The sequence below is a fragment of the Elgaria multicarinata genome, chromosome 3 (assembly GCF_023053635.1).
Source record: "Elgaria multicarinata webbii isolate HBS135686 ecotype San Diego chromosome 3, rElgMul1.1.pri, whole genome shotgun sequence".
Classification (NCBI taxonomy): Eukaryota; Metazoa; Chordata; class Lepidosauria; order Squamata; family Anguidae; genus Elgaria; species Elgaria multicarinata.
The window spans coordinates 102,423,401-102,443,543 of NC_086173.1; the positions used below are offsets into that span (position 1 = coordinate 102,423,401).

Below are 20,143 nucleotides of genomic sequence, written 5' to 3' on the forward strand. Positions count from 1 at the left end.
TAATAGTGATGGGTATAATTATAGTGAGATACATGCAGTCATGCATGATTTGGTCTTTTGGATGGTTGCATCTGTTAAGGGATTCTAATGCAGCTGATTGGAGTCTTTGCCTTGGAGCATAGCACTATGTTTTATGGCTGAATAAACCTATCATTATTTCCCTTTCTGTGGGCTCTAGGTATTTTATACCAAGAATTCCTTATAGAGAGATGTTGTATGAACAAAAACAAAAAAAACACAAAAAGTAGGACACCAAACATCTAAGTATGTAACTGCTTTCAATTATTTAGATATGAAGTAGTACAAATTTTCATATTTTATTGAATGTATGTCAATTTTATAGTACATGGCAAAAGATGAATACAGTATGATTCCACCCCATCCCTCCAAATACTTAATTGGGATTTAACCAAAGCAATAAACTTGACGATTGGACTGAAGTAACAAATCATGTATGTTTATTTATTTATTTATTATTTATTTATCATACTTATACCCCGCTCCTCAGCCAAAAAAGGCTCTCGGAGCGGCTTACACTTAGCAAAAAAGACAGTCCCTGCCCTCAGGCTTACAATCTAATAAAGACATGACACACAAGGAAAAGGAGTCAAGGAGGGAGGGAGGGAGGAGAGAGAAAGAGAGAGAGAGAGAGAGAGAGAGAGAGAGAGAGAGAGAGAGAGAGAGAGAGAAAGTCCAGCAGGAGCAGGCCCCGATGTTACTTCTGCCTGCTCCTGTCCCCTCGGTCCTTCTTCTTCCCCACAGGGCCAAGATGGCAGTTTGCCCTGTGAGGGGGGGGGGAAGAGTCCAGCAGGAGCAGGCCCCGATGTTACTTCTGCCTGCTCCTGTCCCCTCGGTCCTTCTTCTTCCCCACAGGGCCAAGATGGCAGTTTGCCCTGTGGGGGGGGGGGAAGAGTCCAGCAGGAGCAGGCTCCGATGTTACTTCTGCCTGCTCCTGTCCCCTCGGTCCTTCTTCTTCCCCACAGGGTCAAGATGGCAGTTTGCCCTGTGGGGGGGGGAAGAGTTCAGCAGGAGCAGGCCCCGATGTTACTTCTGCCTGCTCCTGTCCCCTCGGTCCTTCTTCTTCCCCACAGGGTCAAGATGGCAGTTTGCCGTGTGTGGGGGGGGGAAGAGTCCAGCAGGAGCAGGCCCCGATGTTACTTCTGCCTGCTCCTGTCCCCTCGGTCCTTCTTCTATGTTATTACAACTTTAATAGGATATAACCTCTTACTATGTAGTGTATTTAGAGGTATTTGTCAATTTGTTCTCCTTCCTTTTCTGGATGCTGGGATCTCTTGGAAAATAGGGAATGATTATGAATTGTAGAAATGAGGTTTTTTAATCTTCTAAATTTTAAGTTTCTGTCAGCTTTGGCTGGAAATAGAGCAGTTCTTTAAGCATCAAGCTATTTAAGACAAATCTGTAATTAGCCACTTGGTTGCTTGTATGGAGTAAAAATGTCTCTAGTCCCTATTCTCCCTACTAGCCCTATATAGGCATTGTCACTGAGGTTAGAGTGAGGGCAAAATCACTCGTGGAGCCTGCATAATTCAGCCCTGTCTAATACAAAGTACTATGATGGAGAATGTCTCTCCCAGCCTTACATCTTAACAGTCTGGAAGGAAGACAGAGAACAGTCACTGCTAGTACTGTTCTATAAAATAATAATGTAACACTATTATTTGGTGGAATGCAAGTGAAGCAGGATGGCAGATGCAAAGAAGCCCACAGTGGGGTTTAGTTAGATGGAACCAGAAGCAACAATATCTGGAACCTTTGTTTACAAAATCATTCTAACAGTGCACACTACTTTTCAATAAATGGCTATATTTGGATGTAACACTAACCCATAGTTCAGTGCTCCTCCCAGCTCTCTACCTACAGCATGGCTACAAGGAGAAGATCAGAATAACAACACTTGTATGCTGCCGCATGACATAAAACATTGTTTGATCTTGTCTTGTTTCAACAAACTGTAGTTTAAATGACAAACTGCAGGGTTTTTTAAATGGAGACAGTTGCTTCCAATCTTCTCCTTGCAGTCATGTACAAGAAGGGGTGGGGGGAGAGTGCCTGAACCTGAGAGTTATTCACATACCACTAAATTACATCTGAACACAGTCGTTTTCTTATTTTGCTTCATAGTAATCTTATGAATATGGTACTGTTCCTGGAGAAATGGAAAAACTAAGTTTTGAATTTAGAAACTGAAAGTCAATTATTGTATTCAGTAGATTGATTCTACAGTAAGTTGGACTCGATGGCCTTATAGGCCCCTTCCAACTCTACTATTCTATGATTCATATTCAAATGATCTTCCAAATCGTTGATTTCAAATTCTGGTTAGGAGGATAAGTGCAAAGCATAGTTTGCCAGCATGGATGCCTCAGTGAACTCTGTTAGCACTAAATAGGAAACAGAAAATAAAGCAATGCGATTGGAGAAGAGAAGGAGCCCATAAAGTTCAGCTCATTTCTAATCCTCCAAACCACAGCTTGGAGTATTGTCTCGATAGGGTCTAAAGCAGGGGTAGGCAAACTTTTTAGGCGCATTTGGCAATTTGAGAAACTGTCTTGGGCGTCGCCACAAAGTAGGCATGCTACTGCTGAAAGCATCAGTCTGCAGCCACCTGCCATCTTATTTCCTAAAAATGTTTCTGAACCCCATCAAGAAAGAAGTCCAAGGGCACACTTGTGTCCAAGGGCACCACATTGCCTAACCCTGACCTAAAGAATCCCATGAATTGGGGTTTACTGTTAGTTCTTAATTTAGTAATGCAAAGCAATAGGAAAATTTCAGTTATATATTTTTGTTTGCTTAATTTAAAACTATCAGAAATTTTAAAAAAGTAACTTGAAAACTGTTGACTCTGCATAGAGAGTACCATGAAAGTGAAGCACATTTGTACTTTAACAGTCATCTATTAACACAATTGCCAAATACATTGTTATTGATAAGTTTCAATGGCTTATTTCTCAAAAATCTTCAGTATCATTAACATGCAATATTTTCAGTCTTCTGTCAGGACAGTTGTACAGTTTTCAGTATGAAGAGCTGAAAGTTGAATTCCTCCCAATATTGCTCATATATAATCTAAATAAATTTGTAACATATTTTTAAACTTATGAAGTTTTTGGACTGTGTCCTTTTTCGAAAGGGACATAAACAATAAAATGCCGAGTTGCATCCAACTCTAACAATTTCCAAAAATTACTACTTTTTATAAATAGTTGTTGATAATATTGTTGCTAATTATTCTTCAGGCTTCCTTTCAGATTGCATGCCTATATTTCTGGATTGGGTTACTTATTTGTTTGGAGATCTTTTTCATCTTAAATTAGTGATACCGACTGTGGATTTCTCTCTGCTTTCTTTTCTATACCTACACAACCTGACTCCCAACTTATCTTTGCTTTTTACCTACCCTCGTCTGCCCTCCCACAAAGTTATTGTGAATCACCTGCCTTGTTTTCCCAAATTCTTGAGAAAGATCTTGATAATGTCTCATTTCCTTGTGGCTCCTCTCTTATTCAGTATGAAGGAAGTTGTAATAAAGGTTGAATATTATGCAAAACTTGACAGGAAATAATGTAGCTGCTATATTTATGAAATGAGGGTAATATATTCTTTTAAAGGATTCAACCTCTAACTTTTTAATATATTATTTCCCCCTAGTTATATGCAGCTTCCGAGGGCCTCTGCAACAAGGCTTGGTTCTAGAATTAGGAGAAACTGTCCAAATCCTGGAAAAATGTGAAGGTGAGTTTGATGTATTGAAAATATGTCTGTGCTTGTTTCAATACAGTATTTCTCAAACTTTTTGAACTCACCCCTCTCCTTCACTTACTTCACTTTACCCACTCATCGAACCTAGTGGCATGTATCTTTGGACATTCTAGGATTGTGGGTGCATGTGTAGCAAGTGCTGTAGTAAAAACCTGTATATTCAAGTATGAAGTTTGTAATCCTATGCACACTTACTAGGGATAAACATGCATAGGGTAGATCTGTAAAGATTCTTTGACCAGCAATGCATCTCCCATACACGCAGTGGCTTGATCCAGTTTGCAGGGCCAAGAGAGGAAGGAAAACAAAAGCTGTTGCAACCAGAATTTAGCTGATGTTTTAAAAATCTTTTCCCTGCCCCCACTACTACATTCAGTTGGTAACATAGTAGTGGGGGTTCTTTACTGTTTCTGTACCTCATACATAACTCCCTTAATCCCCAACGTCTATAGAACTTTTCCTTTTCTGAAAACCATTTTGTGCTCCCCCAGTATCACCTTCTTGCTGAGTCTATTCTAATTGACTGAATGGGAAAAGCTGAGAGCTGAGCTGCAATGATGCTCATGAATTCAAAGGCTGACATAAAAGTTCCTGTTTCTCTTGTTTTCCATTCATCTCTCCCTTCTGCCATACAGCCAAATGAAGAAGAAAAAAAGATAAGAGAGGACTGGTTGTGTTTCTGCTTTTTTGCTAGTGGTTGAGCCAGAGGGGCAGGTGTCTCATTCTTGTTGCATGGTCAGATTCAGTAGAATCTTCTTTGCATTTAGCATTGTTCCTTTGCATCATTCTAATGCTGCTTACATGGAAGAAAGAAAATGCCAATCTCTGTAGTTCCTTGTTTTCCAGCAGGCAGAGAAAAGCCAACCATGTTGTGCTCTGCTGATGTCTATCCCTCCCCCAAGAGAGTGTACTCCACAGTTTGAGAACCTATGTTTTAATGAATTATTTGAGGCCCGTGATTATTCAAATGCTTAGTAAAACCTAGACTGACCCACTTTCTCTAAGATTGACTGGAGCATTATTGGTAGTAATCCAGTAAAAAAGGGGCCAGCCAGAAAGGGGGTCAGCATGTTTATTAACCATCTGTCTAGAAATATTTGAACCCTGACATTATTATCTTGTAGTATCAGTGTCTGGTAAAAAATTTTTACATATACCTAGACAAGTTCATGAATTTTGTTATATCAGATATTAATATGGACTCATTCCCAAAAATGAATTTCCATATGTTATGGAGAATATCCTAATGACGTATAATGTTTGCAATAACCAAATACGTTGATATTTACAGCACATTCCTATGCATGTCTGTTCAGAAGTAAATTTCATTGAGCAATAGGACTTAAGTGTATAGGATTGTAACCTAAAGTAGACAGCAAAGCATTCCCTAACCCAACTCCTGTTGCCCTTTTACATCCCTTCCCAATATGTCATTGGAACTCTTTTGATGCTGGACTACATGCATTGCATACTGCTTCCTCTAGGTGGCTACCGCTCAGACTGTTCACTCAAAGATATCCTTATTTTGCCTAATTAGAGATGTAGGTGTTTTTGTTTGTAGAATGTCTGTTTTTATAGAGAAGTATGGGTAAGTAATGAGTAATCTTGTATCTAGGTAGAAATAATGTAGGTTAGATACAAATGATTGTAGTTATTGAGGGCATATAAATTCTAGCCCTGGCACACTGACAGCTTTGGCAAAACATTGACTTCATCTTTTCAAACATACCTCTGCAACTCTGAGGATTAGAAATAGACTCCGAGGCAATAGTGGAAGGTGCTTATGATAGTAAACTCCCTTCAGGAGGAGTGGTTGCATTCTGTTTCCACGAAACCTTTAAACGGTCTTTAAGTTGAGTATAAAATAAAGTGATTCAGAAGTTCTGAAGTTTGCTTGTGTATGAACCAGCTTATCTCTTTCTGGAAGTAAATGGCAAGGAGGGTCAAGCTCTCTTGAGTTTTTACTTCCTTGTCCAAATAGGTTCTTGTAGTGTAGCGTACTTACCATGTTTCCACGTTTGCAATCTACACACAAAGAGCAGCACAATTATTACACATGAATAACGGCCATGCTGAGGTGCTTGTTGATATAGTCCTTGCAAGCAGATCTGCTTTGTGAGGTGGAGGAAGGAGCAGGCTACCCAGCTGTTTTAAGCAGATCCAGTTTTTATTTTATTTCATTTAAAATGATTTTCAGGTTGCCTTCAGGAGGAGTGCAACCCCATCTAAGATCAGATGTATTCCTCTATCCAGATTGGTTTACCTACCTGCAGTACCTCCATCTTGTCTGCATTAAGTCTCAGTCTGTTTGGCCTTATCCATCCCAAAAGAGCCTCCAGACACTGGTTCAGGCATTCAACAGTCTCCCTAGGATCATTAAACTGAAAGGAGAGGTAAAACATAGTGTCATCTGCATATCTATGAGACTTTAGCCCAAAGCTCTGAATGATTTTCCCAGTAGATTCATGTAGATGCTGAAGAGCATAGGGGACAAGATGGAACATTGTGACACACTGTAGGCCAAAGGCCATGGCGTGGAGCACAGGTCTTTCAGTACCACCTTTTGAGACCATTCATTCAGGAGGGACAAGAAACACCCAGACAAATTATCTAGAAGGATACAATTGCTGATGGTATCAAAAGTTACTGAGAGGTCTAGGAGAACCGTTGGTGTTGCATGGCCCGCATCCATTCCCCAGTGTAAGTCATCCACTAGGGTGAAGAAGGCTGTTTCTGTCCCAAAGCCAGGCCTGAACCCTAATTGGAGTGGATCCAAATAACCTGCATCATCCAACATTGCCTCGAAGCCACTGCACGGTACAGCACTTTGCCTAAAAATGATGAAGCACTGCAGTCCATAATGAAGCAGAATATGCCCCCGCTCCCATAGATCTGCTTGAGAGGACAAGGGCCCTAGCTGACTGCTTCATGCAGCAGAAGATAATTGGTTAGAAAGGAAGAGCTGCAGTCTGCTGCCCCTCCTGGTAACAAGACGCTAGTGTGCTGTGTGAAAAAATAGGTGAGGAAAGTTTCTATTCTGCAGATTTAAACATATTGAGTACCCTGCTACTTGATATGGCAAGTTGAAGTCCTCCTATTCACAAGTAGATCTATTTTTGGTTAATGGGTGTATGTTTGTGGATATCTATCCAAACTTCCTAAGAATCATTGGGTACTCACTTTCTTTCCCCTCAAAAGGCCTTAGAGCTCTAATTACAGACACTGCCAAGATACAATTTGAATCTTTTCTAGTGTTAAATAAGAGTAAGGGCTCTTCATTGATAACTATATTTTTATTAACTTTATGAAGAATATACATCTCTTCTTGTTATAATTTATTATGTTGTATTGCAGGATGGTACAGAGGAATTTCATTAAAGAAACCCAATGTAAAGGTGAGTCTGAATTCCCCCTCTTTTTTTTTACAATATCAATATTGAAATTGATACAATTTTGCAAATAAGTCTGTATTACTTATTAATTCACAAAAACATTTTTATACCCTGCCTACCCACACATACCTCTGTCACCTCAGTCTATTTTTTAAAAAGGTGGAGTGGGGGAGGAGCAAAAAAAGAAAGAAAAAGCTTTGTTGCATTTTTCTTCTGGATGTGATTCTTGCTAGCTACTAGCGTGGCAGTTACAGGCCTAGACTGATAGGATGGCTTTGCTATACTGTTAACAATTCTAATAGAATATTTGTCCATTTTCTCCCCATACTTCTGTAAACATTTTTTCTTATGAAGTTAGTTTTATTTTGAGCCTCGTGTGGCGCAGAGTGGTAAGTGGCAGTTACTGCAGCCGAAACTCTCCCCACGGCCTGAGTTCGATCCCAGCAGTAGCTGGTTCTCAGTCAGCCGGCTCAGGTCGACTCAGCTTTCCATCCTTCCAAGGTCGGTAAAATGAGTACCCAGCTAGCTGGGGGAAAGGAAACTGCGACTGGGGAAGGCAATGGCAAACCACCCCGCTACAAAGTCTGCCAAGTAAACGTCAGTGAAAGCAGGTGTCCCTCTAGGAGTCAGCAATGACTCAAGTGCTTGCACAAGAGGTTCCTTTCCTTGTTTTATTGGAAGTGAACACATTTAATCGTGTGAGTTGCAGTAATTGATATTTTTGAAAATCTTACATTTTCTGTTTCCTAGGGCTTTATAAATCCCTTCCATGTAACACAAAGTTGAAATATTCAAAATGTTACTTCAGTATTATAAAAATATTTTATAGTATATTACATATGCAGTGAACAGGATCTTCTAGTGATAGCATAAGTTGTTGCTATGAATGAGTTTTCTAAGCTGCTATTTGTATCATACCCAATCAATCAGTTTGAATGAATTCTCTTGTTACTATTAAATACTAAACCTCTGAAAAAAATCTATATCTTTTAAAAAATGTATTGCAGAAGACTTTAACTATGGAAATGTAGTGGAAAATAATTTGAAAGAAAGAAAATAATTTGAAAAAAATAGTGAAAAACAATTTTAGTGCTTTGATATCTGCCATTTAATTAATTAATTAAATTTCTACAAACAAATGACACTCAATGTGGCTAACAAAAGGCAACGTATAAAATAAAAAACATAAATAAACAATCATAGAACAAATATATTGAAAAAAATTAAAAAACAACAATAAGAATAAAAACAGCTACTAGTGCAACAGACCAGCTTTCACACCAAAGGCCTGCTTGAATAAAAACATCTTTACTTACTGGTGGAAGGGTGTCTGATCATTTAAAATTGATCTCAGGTTTTTCCACGAAACAAATGTATGATGCCAGGACGCCCCATCTGTGCCGAAAGGCAGGGTATAAATAGAATGAATTAATTATATATATGTTTTTGTTGTTTTTGACTTTAATATATTTATAGCCTGGTTTTCATGGTAATGCCCTCACAAAGCAGCATACACTGAAGAAAGATACATTAGGCACATCAGATTTGTATACATTAATGAGACAATCCTTTAAGTTTGTATATCTGAATGATACCATAAAGTAGCCTTCTTCAACTTCCTGCCCTCCAAATGTGGTGGGCTACAATTCCCAACATTCTTGATCATTGGTCTTGTGGGCTGGGAATTATGGACTTGAAGTTCAAAACATCTGGAGAGTACTAGGTTGGGAAAGGCTGCCATAACAATTCCAACAAATAAATTAAATAGCTCAGAATCGCATTAAGCCAGCTGCACAAAAACATTCTTGGGGAAAGCCAGCCTGGAAGAAAGAAGTTCAAATATCAATAAAATAAATGCAACCATCGTGTAAACTATTATTTAAACTTTTTTTTCTTTTGGAAAAATGGTATATAATCTTTTAAAATAAATAATCATAGAAATAAATTGGGATTATTCAAAAAGTTATTGATGCGATCCTTGACAGGTGTTTATACATAGGCTGGGGAATCTGAAACTGCATTTTCATCTTGGAGCTTCCACACAGAAAGAACGTTTTTGTTTGCTCTAGGTGCATTGCACTGGCATGACCAAGGGAAAGTTAAATATGATAAGACCCACTGAAATCTAGGAGACTTAAAACATCTGTGTACTTAGTGATTTCTTAATTGGGTTAATGTATCTAACCCTTTATGAAGAGTACCCAAAATGCCTGTGATCCACATATAGTTGCAATCAGTGATTTGTTCACAGTTGGAGACAGAGGCCTTTGCTAGACCACGGTTTATCCCGGGGTGAACCCCGGGCTCGCCCCTGTGCGTCCAGTTGACACACAGGGGATCCTGGGCTCAGGTAGGGGTAACCTGCAGAGGCCACCAGTGAGGGAGGAAGCAGCAGCCAGGCACCTCTCCACCGTGCCTGGGTCCAGCTCCAGCTGAGAGCCCCCTCCCTCTTGCTACCAACTGTCTCTGCAGAGGCCACCAGTGAGGGAGGAAGCAGCAGCCAGGCACCTCTCCACCGTGCCTGGGTCCAGCTCCAGCTGAGAGCCCCCTCCCTCCTGCTGTCAACTGTAACTGTTGAACTTTGCAACTAAGATTGTAGTGCCTGAATTTGCTTTCCTTTCCCCCCTCCTCCTCCTCCCTCCCAATCCCCTTTCCTTTTGTGTCATGTCTTTTAAATTGTAAGCCTATGGGCAGGGACTGTCAAGAAATACTTTTGTAAGCCGCCGTGAGAGCCTTTTTTGGCTGAATGGCGGCATAAAAATCCTTAAATAAAATAAATAAATAAATAAATAAATAAATAAACCCTCCCTTGGCCTGGGATAATGGGCACATCTTTTGGCCCGGTATTTCCCGTGGTCTCAGGCTGAGCCCGTTCCGCCACTTTTCCCGGCTACCGCAATTACTTGTGAGTAGCCTGGAGAAGCCGTGGACGGGGCGCAGCGCTCCATTGGAGCGTTGGGCCCATTGGGGCAGGGGGAGAGATCGGAACCAGGGTGGGGAGATCGGGGAAGAGAGATCGGGGCCGGGGGGAGAGATCAGGGCCAGGGAGGGGATCGGTAATTTTTTTTTAAAAAAACACACCTTACTTTTTGTGGCCACAGCGCTCCTGCGCTGTGGCCCCTTGAAACACCAAAACAAAATGGTGGGCGCAACAGCTCTCTACTAGGGTCACCTCGCCTGACGTCAAGACGAGGGCGGGATCTCACGTTAGTTACAATGCGAGATCACCCCTCCTCCCACACGGATTTGAAGGTAGGTCTAGCAAAGGCCAGAGATTCAGTTCTCATGACATGCCATCCTTATTATGGATTATTTAAACCCACAGTGAGCCATGTCATGTGTGGGGTGCCATTTTGAACCTGCAACCTGCAATTGGATTGCAACGTGTTGTCTGAAACCAGCTATAGGGGGGTTAAACAACCCTCACTTAACCCTACAACAAACTGAGGATTATGTGAGGATTATGTTAAATCTTGCACAACCCCTGATGACCGGGTTCAGAGAGCACACCACAACCCTATTGGTGGTTCATATTCAAAATGGCACCTGGTACCCACTGTGGCTCTTGTGGATTAAATAATCCACAATAAACCCAGCATGTCATGCAAATTGGGTCATTGGAAGCACAGATTCCCATTTGAATCGCAATGCAGATGGAACTATATTCCCTTATCCATATCCTATCCATATCTCTGCTGTGAAAATGGTACCCTATTAAATTCCTCATTTCTGCATTTCCACATACATAGAGAATCAATGTATCGAAACTGCTAACTTGCTGCATAGGAATATACATGCTTATGGGAAACATTTGCGAATAAGATGAAAATTGCTACCATTTAGTACTAGTGGTAATAAGTATAGCTAGTGTTTCCTCTGGCATGGGCAATTTTATATAAATGTACTTCATAGAATTTGTCTCATATTCTTTTTCTTTCCAATTTTTGTTCTTCAAAGAAACCGTATTAGAGAAAACTGCATATTGAATTAGCTGTTCGAAATGTTTGGACATTGAGCAAAACTGCTTTTGGCAGAGTAAACATATGCAATCATTTTGTAGCTATTTGAAAATACCTGATTGTATTGTGTATGGTTAATGTTTGCTTCAAAGTGATATTCTTTTATGAAAGTGCTTAACAATTGCACATTTTCTTTAGCAAAACTGATGTGTTGATTTCAGAACTTCTGGTCAGTTTCCAGTTAACAAATTATTTCATATGTGTTGTGCTATTTCATTTCTTGTTGAAATTAGTACAATTATTTTATCTTGCAGGGGATCTTTCCTGCTAGTTATATACACTTGAAAAAGGCAGTTGTCAGTAACAGAGGGTGAGTATATCCCTTGATTACCAAAAAATTGAGATATTTGTGTGGATAAAACAAAACACACAATTGCATACAATCCTGACAAATGGGGGTAGTTCCCTTAGCTTTATTAAATATGGTCTGCATTTTAAATAAATTTACTCTTTAATATCCCCATCTTGTCTTGAAATTCTAATATAACTCCAAAGAACAAAATATTGTACCAGCAAATGCTTCCCTGTAAGCATTTCATTTGATTTGCCTCACTACAAAGAATGAGTATTCCTCATTTATTTCTTTTGCTACATGATGACATAGGTCTAGGTAGTAGCAAAAACGTTTTTGAGGGATATTAGTTAATCCATATTCTCAAACGTTTTGCCTGGTAAGGGAGCTTGAAAGAGATGTTATTTTTCATTCTGCTATTTGATGCGGCTATGGAAGTAATTGTGGTGCATGTTGGGCAAACATTCTATATTAAAAGTATTGTAAGAAGAGGAGCTAATTGCCCATATTAATAAGGAGCATGGCTACTTGATTTTATTTAAAATATTATACCACCTTTCAAGGAAAAGTCTTCTCATGTGATTGCAAGATTTTTTAAAAATGTATAAAATACAGTTGGATAGTGATCCTATGGCCCTTCATCAGCATATGAGTGGCCATAGGATACTGCATATCTCCTTAGTTGTTCTATTGGGTTATAAAGATGGAATGTTAAATCAAAGGACAAGGAGATAGTATGGAATCTATTAACAGCAGCCAAGATGATGAAAGCAAGGAGATATGAGAAACTAGACTAGCTTCATTAAGGGAACGCCTAGTGAAAGTATGGAAAGTTCTAGAAATAGTTCTGAATTTGTCTGGTTGAGAAAGAATAGGCAAATGATAGCACTCTTTGAAATGCAATAGAAACCTTTTAAAACATTTATGTAAGTGAGGTATAATTTGGAGATGGATACATATAAGGTATTTCAAATGAATAAAAGTTCAGTAATGTTGAGTGAATGTATAAAACACATAAACATTTTCTCTTTTAAAGGTTTTCTTGATAAAACTGTAAAATTAAAGAGTGGAACTGTTAGATGAATGGATTCTTTGTAGAACTAGCATAAGTTTATTTTTTAAACTGTGGTAATTACTAAGATAGAAGTCATTATAGGGACTTTTGGAGCATTGTGCATTCTATCAATCAATGTATGTATTCAATACGTGTTACATTTCTCTTGCCTTTTCAGTATTTCATCTGTTGAACCAATTTTTTTTAAAGAAATAGATTAAATATTAAAAATAGATTTCACTAAAAGCAGCATAAAATATTTAAAATAACAGCAACAGTAAAAAAAAATCCAGTTAATAAAATAAAGATGAGCACTCATTCATTTAAAAGCGGATTGGAATATTCAGGTCTTTAAAGCTCATTTAAAAACAGGGAGGGAGCCATGTGCACTTCCCATGATAGGGCTTCCCATAAGAATGGGCCGCCACAGAAAAGGCCGTATATCTTGTGCTCACCAACCTAATATATCTTATTGGCAGATGCACAAGTCTATGGCTGATCTTAGGCCCAGGCAGGTTCATGTAGTTCTTTAAATAGCCTGGTCCTAAGTCATCCAGCAGCACTTTAAAGTGGGCCTAGAAACATATTAGTAACCAGATGTTAATTGTTGTTGTGAATTTCTGTAATGAAATACCAGGTTTTCCAAGTAATGGAAGAAAATCGTAATTATTGACAATTTACTCAGGACAGTTTTTTTGCACGCAAACCCATCTACATTGCTGTATATAAGATCGATTTGCATGCAGATTTTCTTGATTTAAATGATCAGATGATGTTGCTCAATATGGGCTAATAAAACAAGTGATTAAGATGGTGCTCATGTGTACCACCAGCTTATGAAAGGAAACTGGAATAACTCTAATGAACACAGCAGCAAGAGTTGAATTATCTTTTCTCCTGAAATATTTCTATAGATCTGATTTTGCTAAACGAGGGTGTGATAATTTTGCTTAAACTTAAATGTTCTACAGAAAAATTCCTTCATGAAATAGTTAAAGATGTTTTACCAAAATTGTATTTAAAGTATTTGTTTATTCCATCTGAGATGTAATATGTAATACCAGTTTGCAATAAATCTAGTTTAGGTAACTAGAGGGAAATTGTTTAGAAAAATTATCTGCCTACTATCTGCATATGTATATATCAGAATTATTACTGTTTATGTGGTAAAATGTTTTTTCATGAGTTTGAACTTTGCTGCAAATATGATTTATTAACTCAAGTCTGTCAGCTTTTTTAAAAAAAACTATGGGCAGTATCTAACACTGCCCCCACTCTAGCCAGAGCTACTGCTGGCACATCAGGAAGCTAAGCCATTCCTGTAGCAATTGGAAACAAGCAAAACACTCCCTTTCCCCTCATCCCTTTGAGGGGTGTAAATTTCTTCCACTGGGCCTAACCATTTAGGCTTAGTGATGTTGCTAAAATTTGGCTTGAAAAACAACTTTGGCTTGAAAAACAAACATTACTGACTCATAATGCTCAGCTTCAGTGATACAGTCGTTCCAGTTGTATCTGCAGAGTTGATTTCAGTAGGTAACATTAGGGATTTTTATTTGACTCAATGGCATTTCTGTCTTATACTTTTTAACAAGTATATGAAGCTTCTGGGAAAGGTCATCTTGGGGATTTGGAGTGCCATCAGCCTATGATGCTAATGATACCAGCTCTATTTCCATTTCTCATCTGAATCAGGTGAGGTTGTGGAGGTTCTGAACCATTGTTTGGACTTACCCTATTTCTTTGATTCTAAGACGCACTTTTTTCCCCATATAAACATCTCTAAAAATGGGGTGCGTCTTAGAATCGCGGGTGTGCCTTAGGTTTTTTTTTCCTGAAAAAAACCTAGTTGGTGGTACTGAAATTAGTGTGCGTCTTACAATCAATGGCGTCTTACAATCGAAGAAATACGGTAGTAATGGGCTGGATGAGGGCCAATAAACTGAACCTGAATCCTGACAACATGGAGACTTTGTGGGCAAGTAGTTTCCCTGTCTGGGACTTAGGTATGCAACCTATTTTGGATGGAGTTGCCCTACACTTTTCTTTCAGAAGTGTAGTTTGGGGGTGTTGCTTGATCCAACATTTTTACTAGAAACTGAAGTGACCTTGGTGGCTGAGAGAACGTTTTACTATTTTGGGTGGTCTACAGGCTGTGGCCTTTACTGGACAAGGATAGCCTGGCTCTGATCATGCATACTCTGGTAACCTCCAGGTTGGATTACTACAATGCATTATAGGTGGGCCTGCCCTTGAAGATAGTTCAGAAATTGCAACTAGTGCAGAATTCTGTTGCTAGAATTCGAACTGGTCTATATGGGTGGTGCCACAGTACAGCTATTATGAAGGGATTGCAGTTGCTGCCTTTTTGTTTCTGAGCCATTTTAAGGTGCTGGTGCTTACCTTTAAATCCCTAAATGGCTTGGTATCCAAATAGCTGATGGAGTGCCTCCTCTCATAAAAAACTGCTTATGTATTAAGATCCTCAGATGAGGTATGTCTCTGTGTTCCATCTGAAGTATAAGTACATTATGCATCTACCAAGAAGAGGGCCTTTTGCTGTTGGTACCCCAACTTTGGAATACCCTCCTAACTGAGGGTACCTACATTATATTATTTTCGGTGCCAGGTCAAAACATTTTTATTCACCCAGACACTTAAAATGTATTGTTTTAGCTGGTTGATTTGTTTTTGTCTATTTATTGTTTTTAGTTTTGTATTCATATTTGGATTTTTTAACGTAAAGTGCTCTGGGATCTATGTCTGGATGAAGGTAGAGTTTATAATTTTTTAAATAAAGAAATAAAGTGTTCTTAACCCTTTCATCTTTGTTGTTGGAGATGCAGATAGATTTTCTTTTGATTCCCTATGAGAACAAATGTTGGTTTCCAAAAGCAGCTTATTAAAGGAATTGGCTGTTGCCAGCATATTAAGAGACTCATCGTTTTAGGTACTCATTCTTGCACAGGACCATATCTTCCTTGGGCATTGTGGAAAAGAGAGGAGAAAGGTCACATTGGTGACTTCCATTATTGTTCCTTGTTGGACAGACTGTAGCATGGTGTAACCCAAATTGAATCATACAATTTGGCAGACTAGCAACTTGTCACTTGGACTTTCTGTGAACTAGAATTTGAAGCCATCAGCATGAGAGGCATATGTCCACTTGTTTATTTATGTGGAGAGAGTTAAGTAGCTACATTTATACTCGTTTGCTCTCAAGGAGCAGTACTGAGCTCAGTGTTCTAGGCCTGCTCCTGAACCTCTGCTCCGTTATAAAATATTAATCAAATAGAGAGGTGATAGCCGCATGATGTGGTCTGCTACATGCTCCAAGACAACATGCTGCATAGGCTTAGATGGGTCTACAGTCAAGAAAAATAAAAGCATATAGCACCGAGTTGTTCTCATTCCATACCTTAGAGCAAATTGAGGCAATAAGAACACAGATTCAAACTGAAAACAAGAACTAAAAGCTTGAATGTGAGTCTCTACCAAGGAAGGCCCCTTGAATGTGTCTATCCTTTGTAAATATAAATAAGAAAACTTGCCTGTTTCTCACTACACATAATTCTGAACCTAAGTGCTTCTAGCTCATTGCCTTTCTATCCTTGATTGGCCACTGTTCATTCACCCTTTGCTCAATATTACCTGTGGCCTTACTGCATGAAGTTCATTTCTTGCCGTTCAACTGAACATTCTTGGATGCCATTGACAGAGGCAGAGCAAAATAATGCTCTTCATAGAACTACAAGGCAAGTCAGCAAGAATGCTATGTTGTCTCACAAGGTGAGATTATCTTGTGATCACATGTTTGCTATTGGCTTCCGGTTGGCTTCTCATCTAGATAATGGCTAGAGATTCCATCCTAGGGTTTTTCTCTTGTTTTAATTTTTCGTCAGCCTTGAACACACTTTGTAATTCTCTCTCCTGCCTCCCCTGTATTAAGGCCCAGTGGTCAGAATCTGGCTGCAGTAATTTAGAATCTTAACAGTGCTCCATGCCATCTCTTATCTTTATATTATTGTTTATTTAATAATAGGTATTTATTGATGCAGTTCAAAAACAAGTAATTATGTGGCTGGAGGAGAGTCACTTCATGTCCTAGACTGGAGTGCACAATTCTCAGCCACTTCCACTGTGTTCCATGGAGCCATAGGGACCCAGAATTTTCATTTTTAGCACCAGAGCTAGCTAGGGAAACCTTGAGATTTCCTTAGCCAGAACTAGGGCCCTTGCCTTATTTCCAACTCTGAGATCAGAGTCCTAAAAATAAGACCTAATAACAAATTCACTGTGAAAAAAAGGAATAAAAACACACACAAGGCACTTCAAGCAGTCCACCCTCAAACAGCAGAAAGAGGCCCTTCTCTCACCAGGGTTCCATATCTTGCGTAAAGAAATGGCGCACTTATCTCTCCTCCTTGCTATCTCTTGGTGGCAGAACACCAGGAAAGGCAAGATGGAGGGTGTGTTGGACAACACTTTAGCCCACTCCTCGGATGGCTATTTCCGGGGTGCCTTTGGGCAACATTGAAGTGCTGTTCCGTGGAGTGGACTATTTCCACACCATGGAGTTGTTGCCTCCCCACCCTCTTCTCTTGGCTCTCCCCACCGAATGGCAGCGCTGGTTACTGCTTACCTTACCAAGGCGCCACCATTCTGTGGGGAGGAACGGAGGGGGGAAGGAGAGACAGACTGTGTGGAGATGTGGTGTGCCCATTGCTAAGCGGTGGCCACAGCAGCATAGGAATCCCACCTCCTGTCAAGAGGAGAGAGGGCTCCGCTGGGGCTTCTTTCTCTGGTGATGGTCACAGCATGACTTTTGAAATGGCCATCACCGGAGAAAGAAGCCTTGGCAGAGCCCTCTCTCTTCTTGACAGGAGGTGGGATTCCCCCCATTCCTTCTCCTTTCCAGGGTTTTGAGGAAGGTGAGAGCATTGAAAGTACAAGTTATTGTGGTGGCTCCTCAATAACTGGCCATGGTTTTCAGATCTCAGGGAGCATAAATCCTCCCAGGAAACTTCCAATGCATCCTGACCTCCTGACACAAGGTCCCCTGTTTCATCTGGGCCTGGAGTGGCTCCACTTCTGCACCTGAACATTGAGCGGCAGCAGGTCCTAGCACAAGGCATCTTGGAAGGCATGATTTCTACCATTCTAGCCTCCAGAAGGTCATCTACCAATAAGATTTAGCAAATGACTTGGAATGTGTTCCAGAGATGGTGTAGGAGAAGGAAAATCTCTCTATTTCAGGCTGAGCTCCCCCATCTTCTGGATTTCCTACAATCTGGACTTGAGCAAGGATTAATGACCAATACCTTAAAGCAGCTTTGGGAACTATTCTGGGGTCTGTTGCTCGCTACCTCCAAGTTAAGCGATTTCTAAAGGGGGCGACTGTTCTATCCCCACCCATACATAGATTCTCAACATGAGATCTCAATTTAGTTCTCACCAAATCACCATTTGAGTCTCTCCATTCCATTTCCCTCAAAGAATTAACTTGGAAGGTGGTGTTCCTTGTAGCAATCACCTCCACTAAGAGGGTTGGAGAAATACATGCCTTTTCTGTCCAAGAAGAGCTGTGTGTTTTTCACCCTGACAGGGTGATTCTCCATACCATTCCAATGTTTATTCCAAAAATTAACTCTGCCTTTTATCGGTCACAAGACATTGTCTTGCCTAATTTTTGTCCCAACCCTTCCCACCCTAGGAAACAGTTATGGCATAACTTGGATGTGTGGAGAGCACTTAAAATATAAATCAGGCGGACAAAGGATATCAGATGCCCTGACAGTCTTTTTGTCTCCTACAAACTGGGCGATCAGGACTGTCAGGTATGCAGGAGTACTATTAGCCGGTGGATCAGAGACTGCATAACTTTGGCAGAGCCTCTGTTTTCAGTGAATGAGTGAGCTCTTGCACAGTGCTGCTGACTGAGAAGTTTCTTAAAGTAATGCTCCTGCTGTATAGCATTTGGGGCCCCTCCTCCTGAGCTGAAGAGTTGGACTTTTGCCCCAAGGTCCAGTGGGAAATGTGTCATTGGCTAAAAGGGCTTTTTCAGTGAAGCCATGTCTATGGAATGCCCTCCTCAGAGAGGCATGCCTGGTGCCTACGTTATGGTCTTTCCAGCACCAGGCATTTTAATAACTGTTTTTAGTGCTTTAAGATCTTTGCTCTGCTTTAAATCTGCTGCTAGTATTACTATGTGCTGCTGTTTGTTTTTTTAAAAAATGCTTTTATCTGACTTTGTTTTATTGCTACTTTGTATTTTATATTTACACACTGCCCAGAAAACTTGTGTTAGCTGCCTTCACTGTCAGTTTTTGCAAAAGCGGAATATACATTTAATAAATAAAGTATTGGTGGTTTAAAAATGTAATAAATAAATATATCGGCTTTTCTACTCACAGTATCTAGGTTTTTTTTTGTCAGGGTTAACCTTCAGTTTCTTCACTCTCATCCATGTCAAAACTCCCACAGCCTCTCTGGTATTAATAGATGGACATGTGAGGTAGAATTGTGTGTCACTTGCCTATTGATGACACTGTAGCCCAAACCATGGATGACTTCCCCACTAGATTCATGTAGATGTTGAAAAGCATGGCTGTGCATAGTAAAAAGACAGAGTTAAAATTGCCATCAAAGTGGCCCTTGTGTAATTAACTACAAATACAAGGCAGGATGGTTATTTAGGAATGGCACACACACCAATTTATGTGTTCTGCATTCAGTGGCATGGCAAATAATTCCATATGAAGTAAAGATTTCTTTGTATAAACGAGTCTTGATTATTTCATTAAAGCCAGGGTAAGATTGAAGTAATGATTTTGTAATACTTCTTTTCAAAGTGTCTTAATAACCATTATAACATTTTCATGGAAGCTTTTGTAAAATTTACAGGCAGTATGAGACAGTGGTTCCTCTTGAAGATTCTGTTATCACTGAAGTTACAGCAACCCTACAGGAATGGTCTGTCCTCTGGAAGCAGTTATATGTGGTAGGTGCCTTGAAAATAAGAACTGCATTACATATAAGTAATAAGCAATGTAATAGTTATGCACAACTTTCTCACATGGGAGGGTTGAAAGTATTTTCAAAGACCAACTCCCAAACATTGAACTTTGTGTGAATGAAAAGCCATGTTATTACATTCAGTTTACTATTTGTTAACAACTTTTATAAAATGGTAATTTTAGTTTCTTCTAATAAATGAAATATCTTTAACATCCTTATGGTTAGTTTTAGCATCTCAGCTTGAGTTACAATTTTAAATACATGACCCCTTTAATATCAATCTCTTTATATTGAAAAGTTAGATATTAATTGAAGGGATTAGAAATAGAATATTTAAGGTAATCATAGATCAGGACTGCATTATAGCTTTCTGCAGTGCTCTCTTGTATAATTATAAAATGCCTGTTAAGATACAAGGTAACTACAGGTTTTACTTAAAGACAGGATCTATATACCACAACCATTAGTACCACAACCATATTCTATGTTCATCATCTGAGACCCTCCTCTAAGTGCCTCCTCCAAGAGAAGCTCGAAAAGTAGCAATAAAGGGAGAGAGCCTTCTCAGTAGTGGCCCCCAAATTGT

The 20,143-nt window shown here is 39.6% G+C and overlaps 1 protein-coding gene across 1 annotated transcript in view; it reads left to right on the top strand.

Annotated features, from left to right (window-relative positions):
* Positions 1 to 20,143, top strand: part of DOCK3 (dedicator of cytokinesis 3) — a 243,919-nt gene that overhangs the window by 37,558 nt on the left and 186,218 nt on the right. Inside the window, exons 2-5 of the mRNA XM_063121109.1 lie at positions 3,673 to 3,756; positions 7,138 to 7,178; positions 11,449 to 11,504; positions 19,444 to 19,540. Coding sequence (XP_062977179.1) covers positions 3,673 to 3,756; positions 7,138 to 7,178; positions 11,449 to 11,504; positions 19,444 to 19,540 — 278 coding nt within the window. The remainder of the gene's footprint in view (positions 1 to 3,672; positions 3,757 to 7,137; positions 7,179 to 11,448; positions 11,505 to 19,443; positions 19,541 to 20,143) is intronic.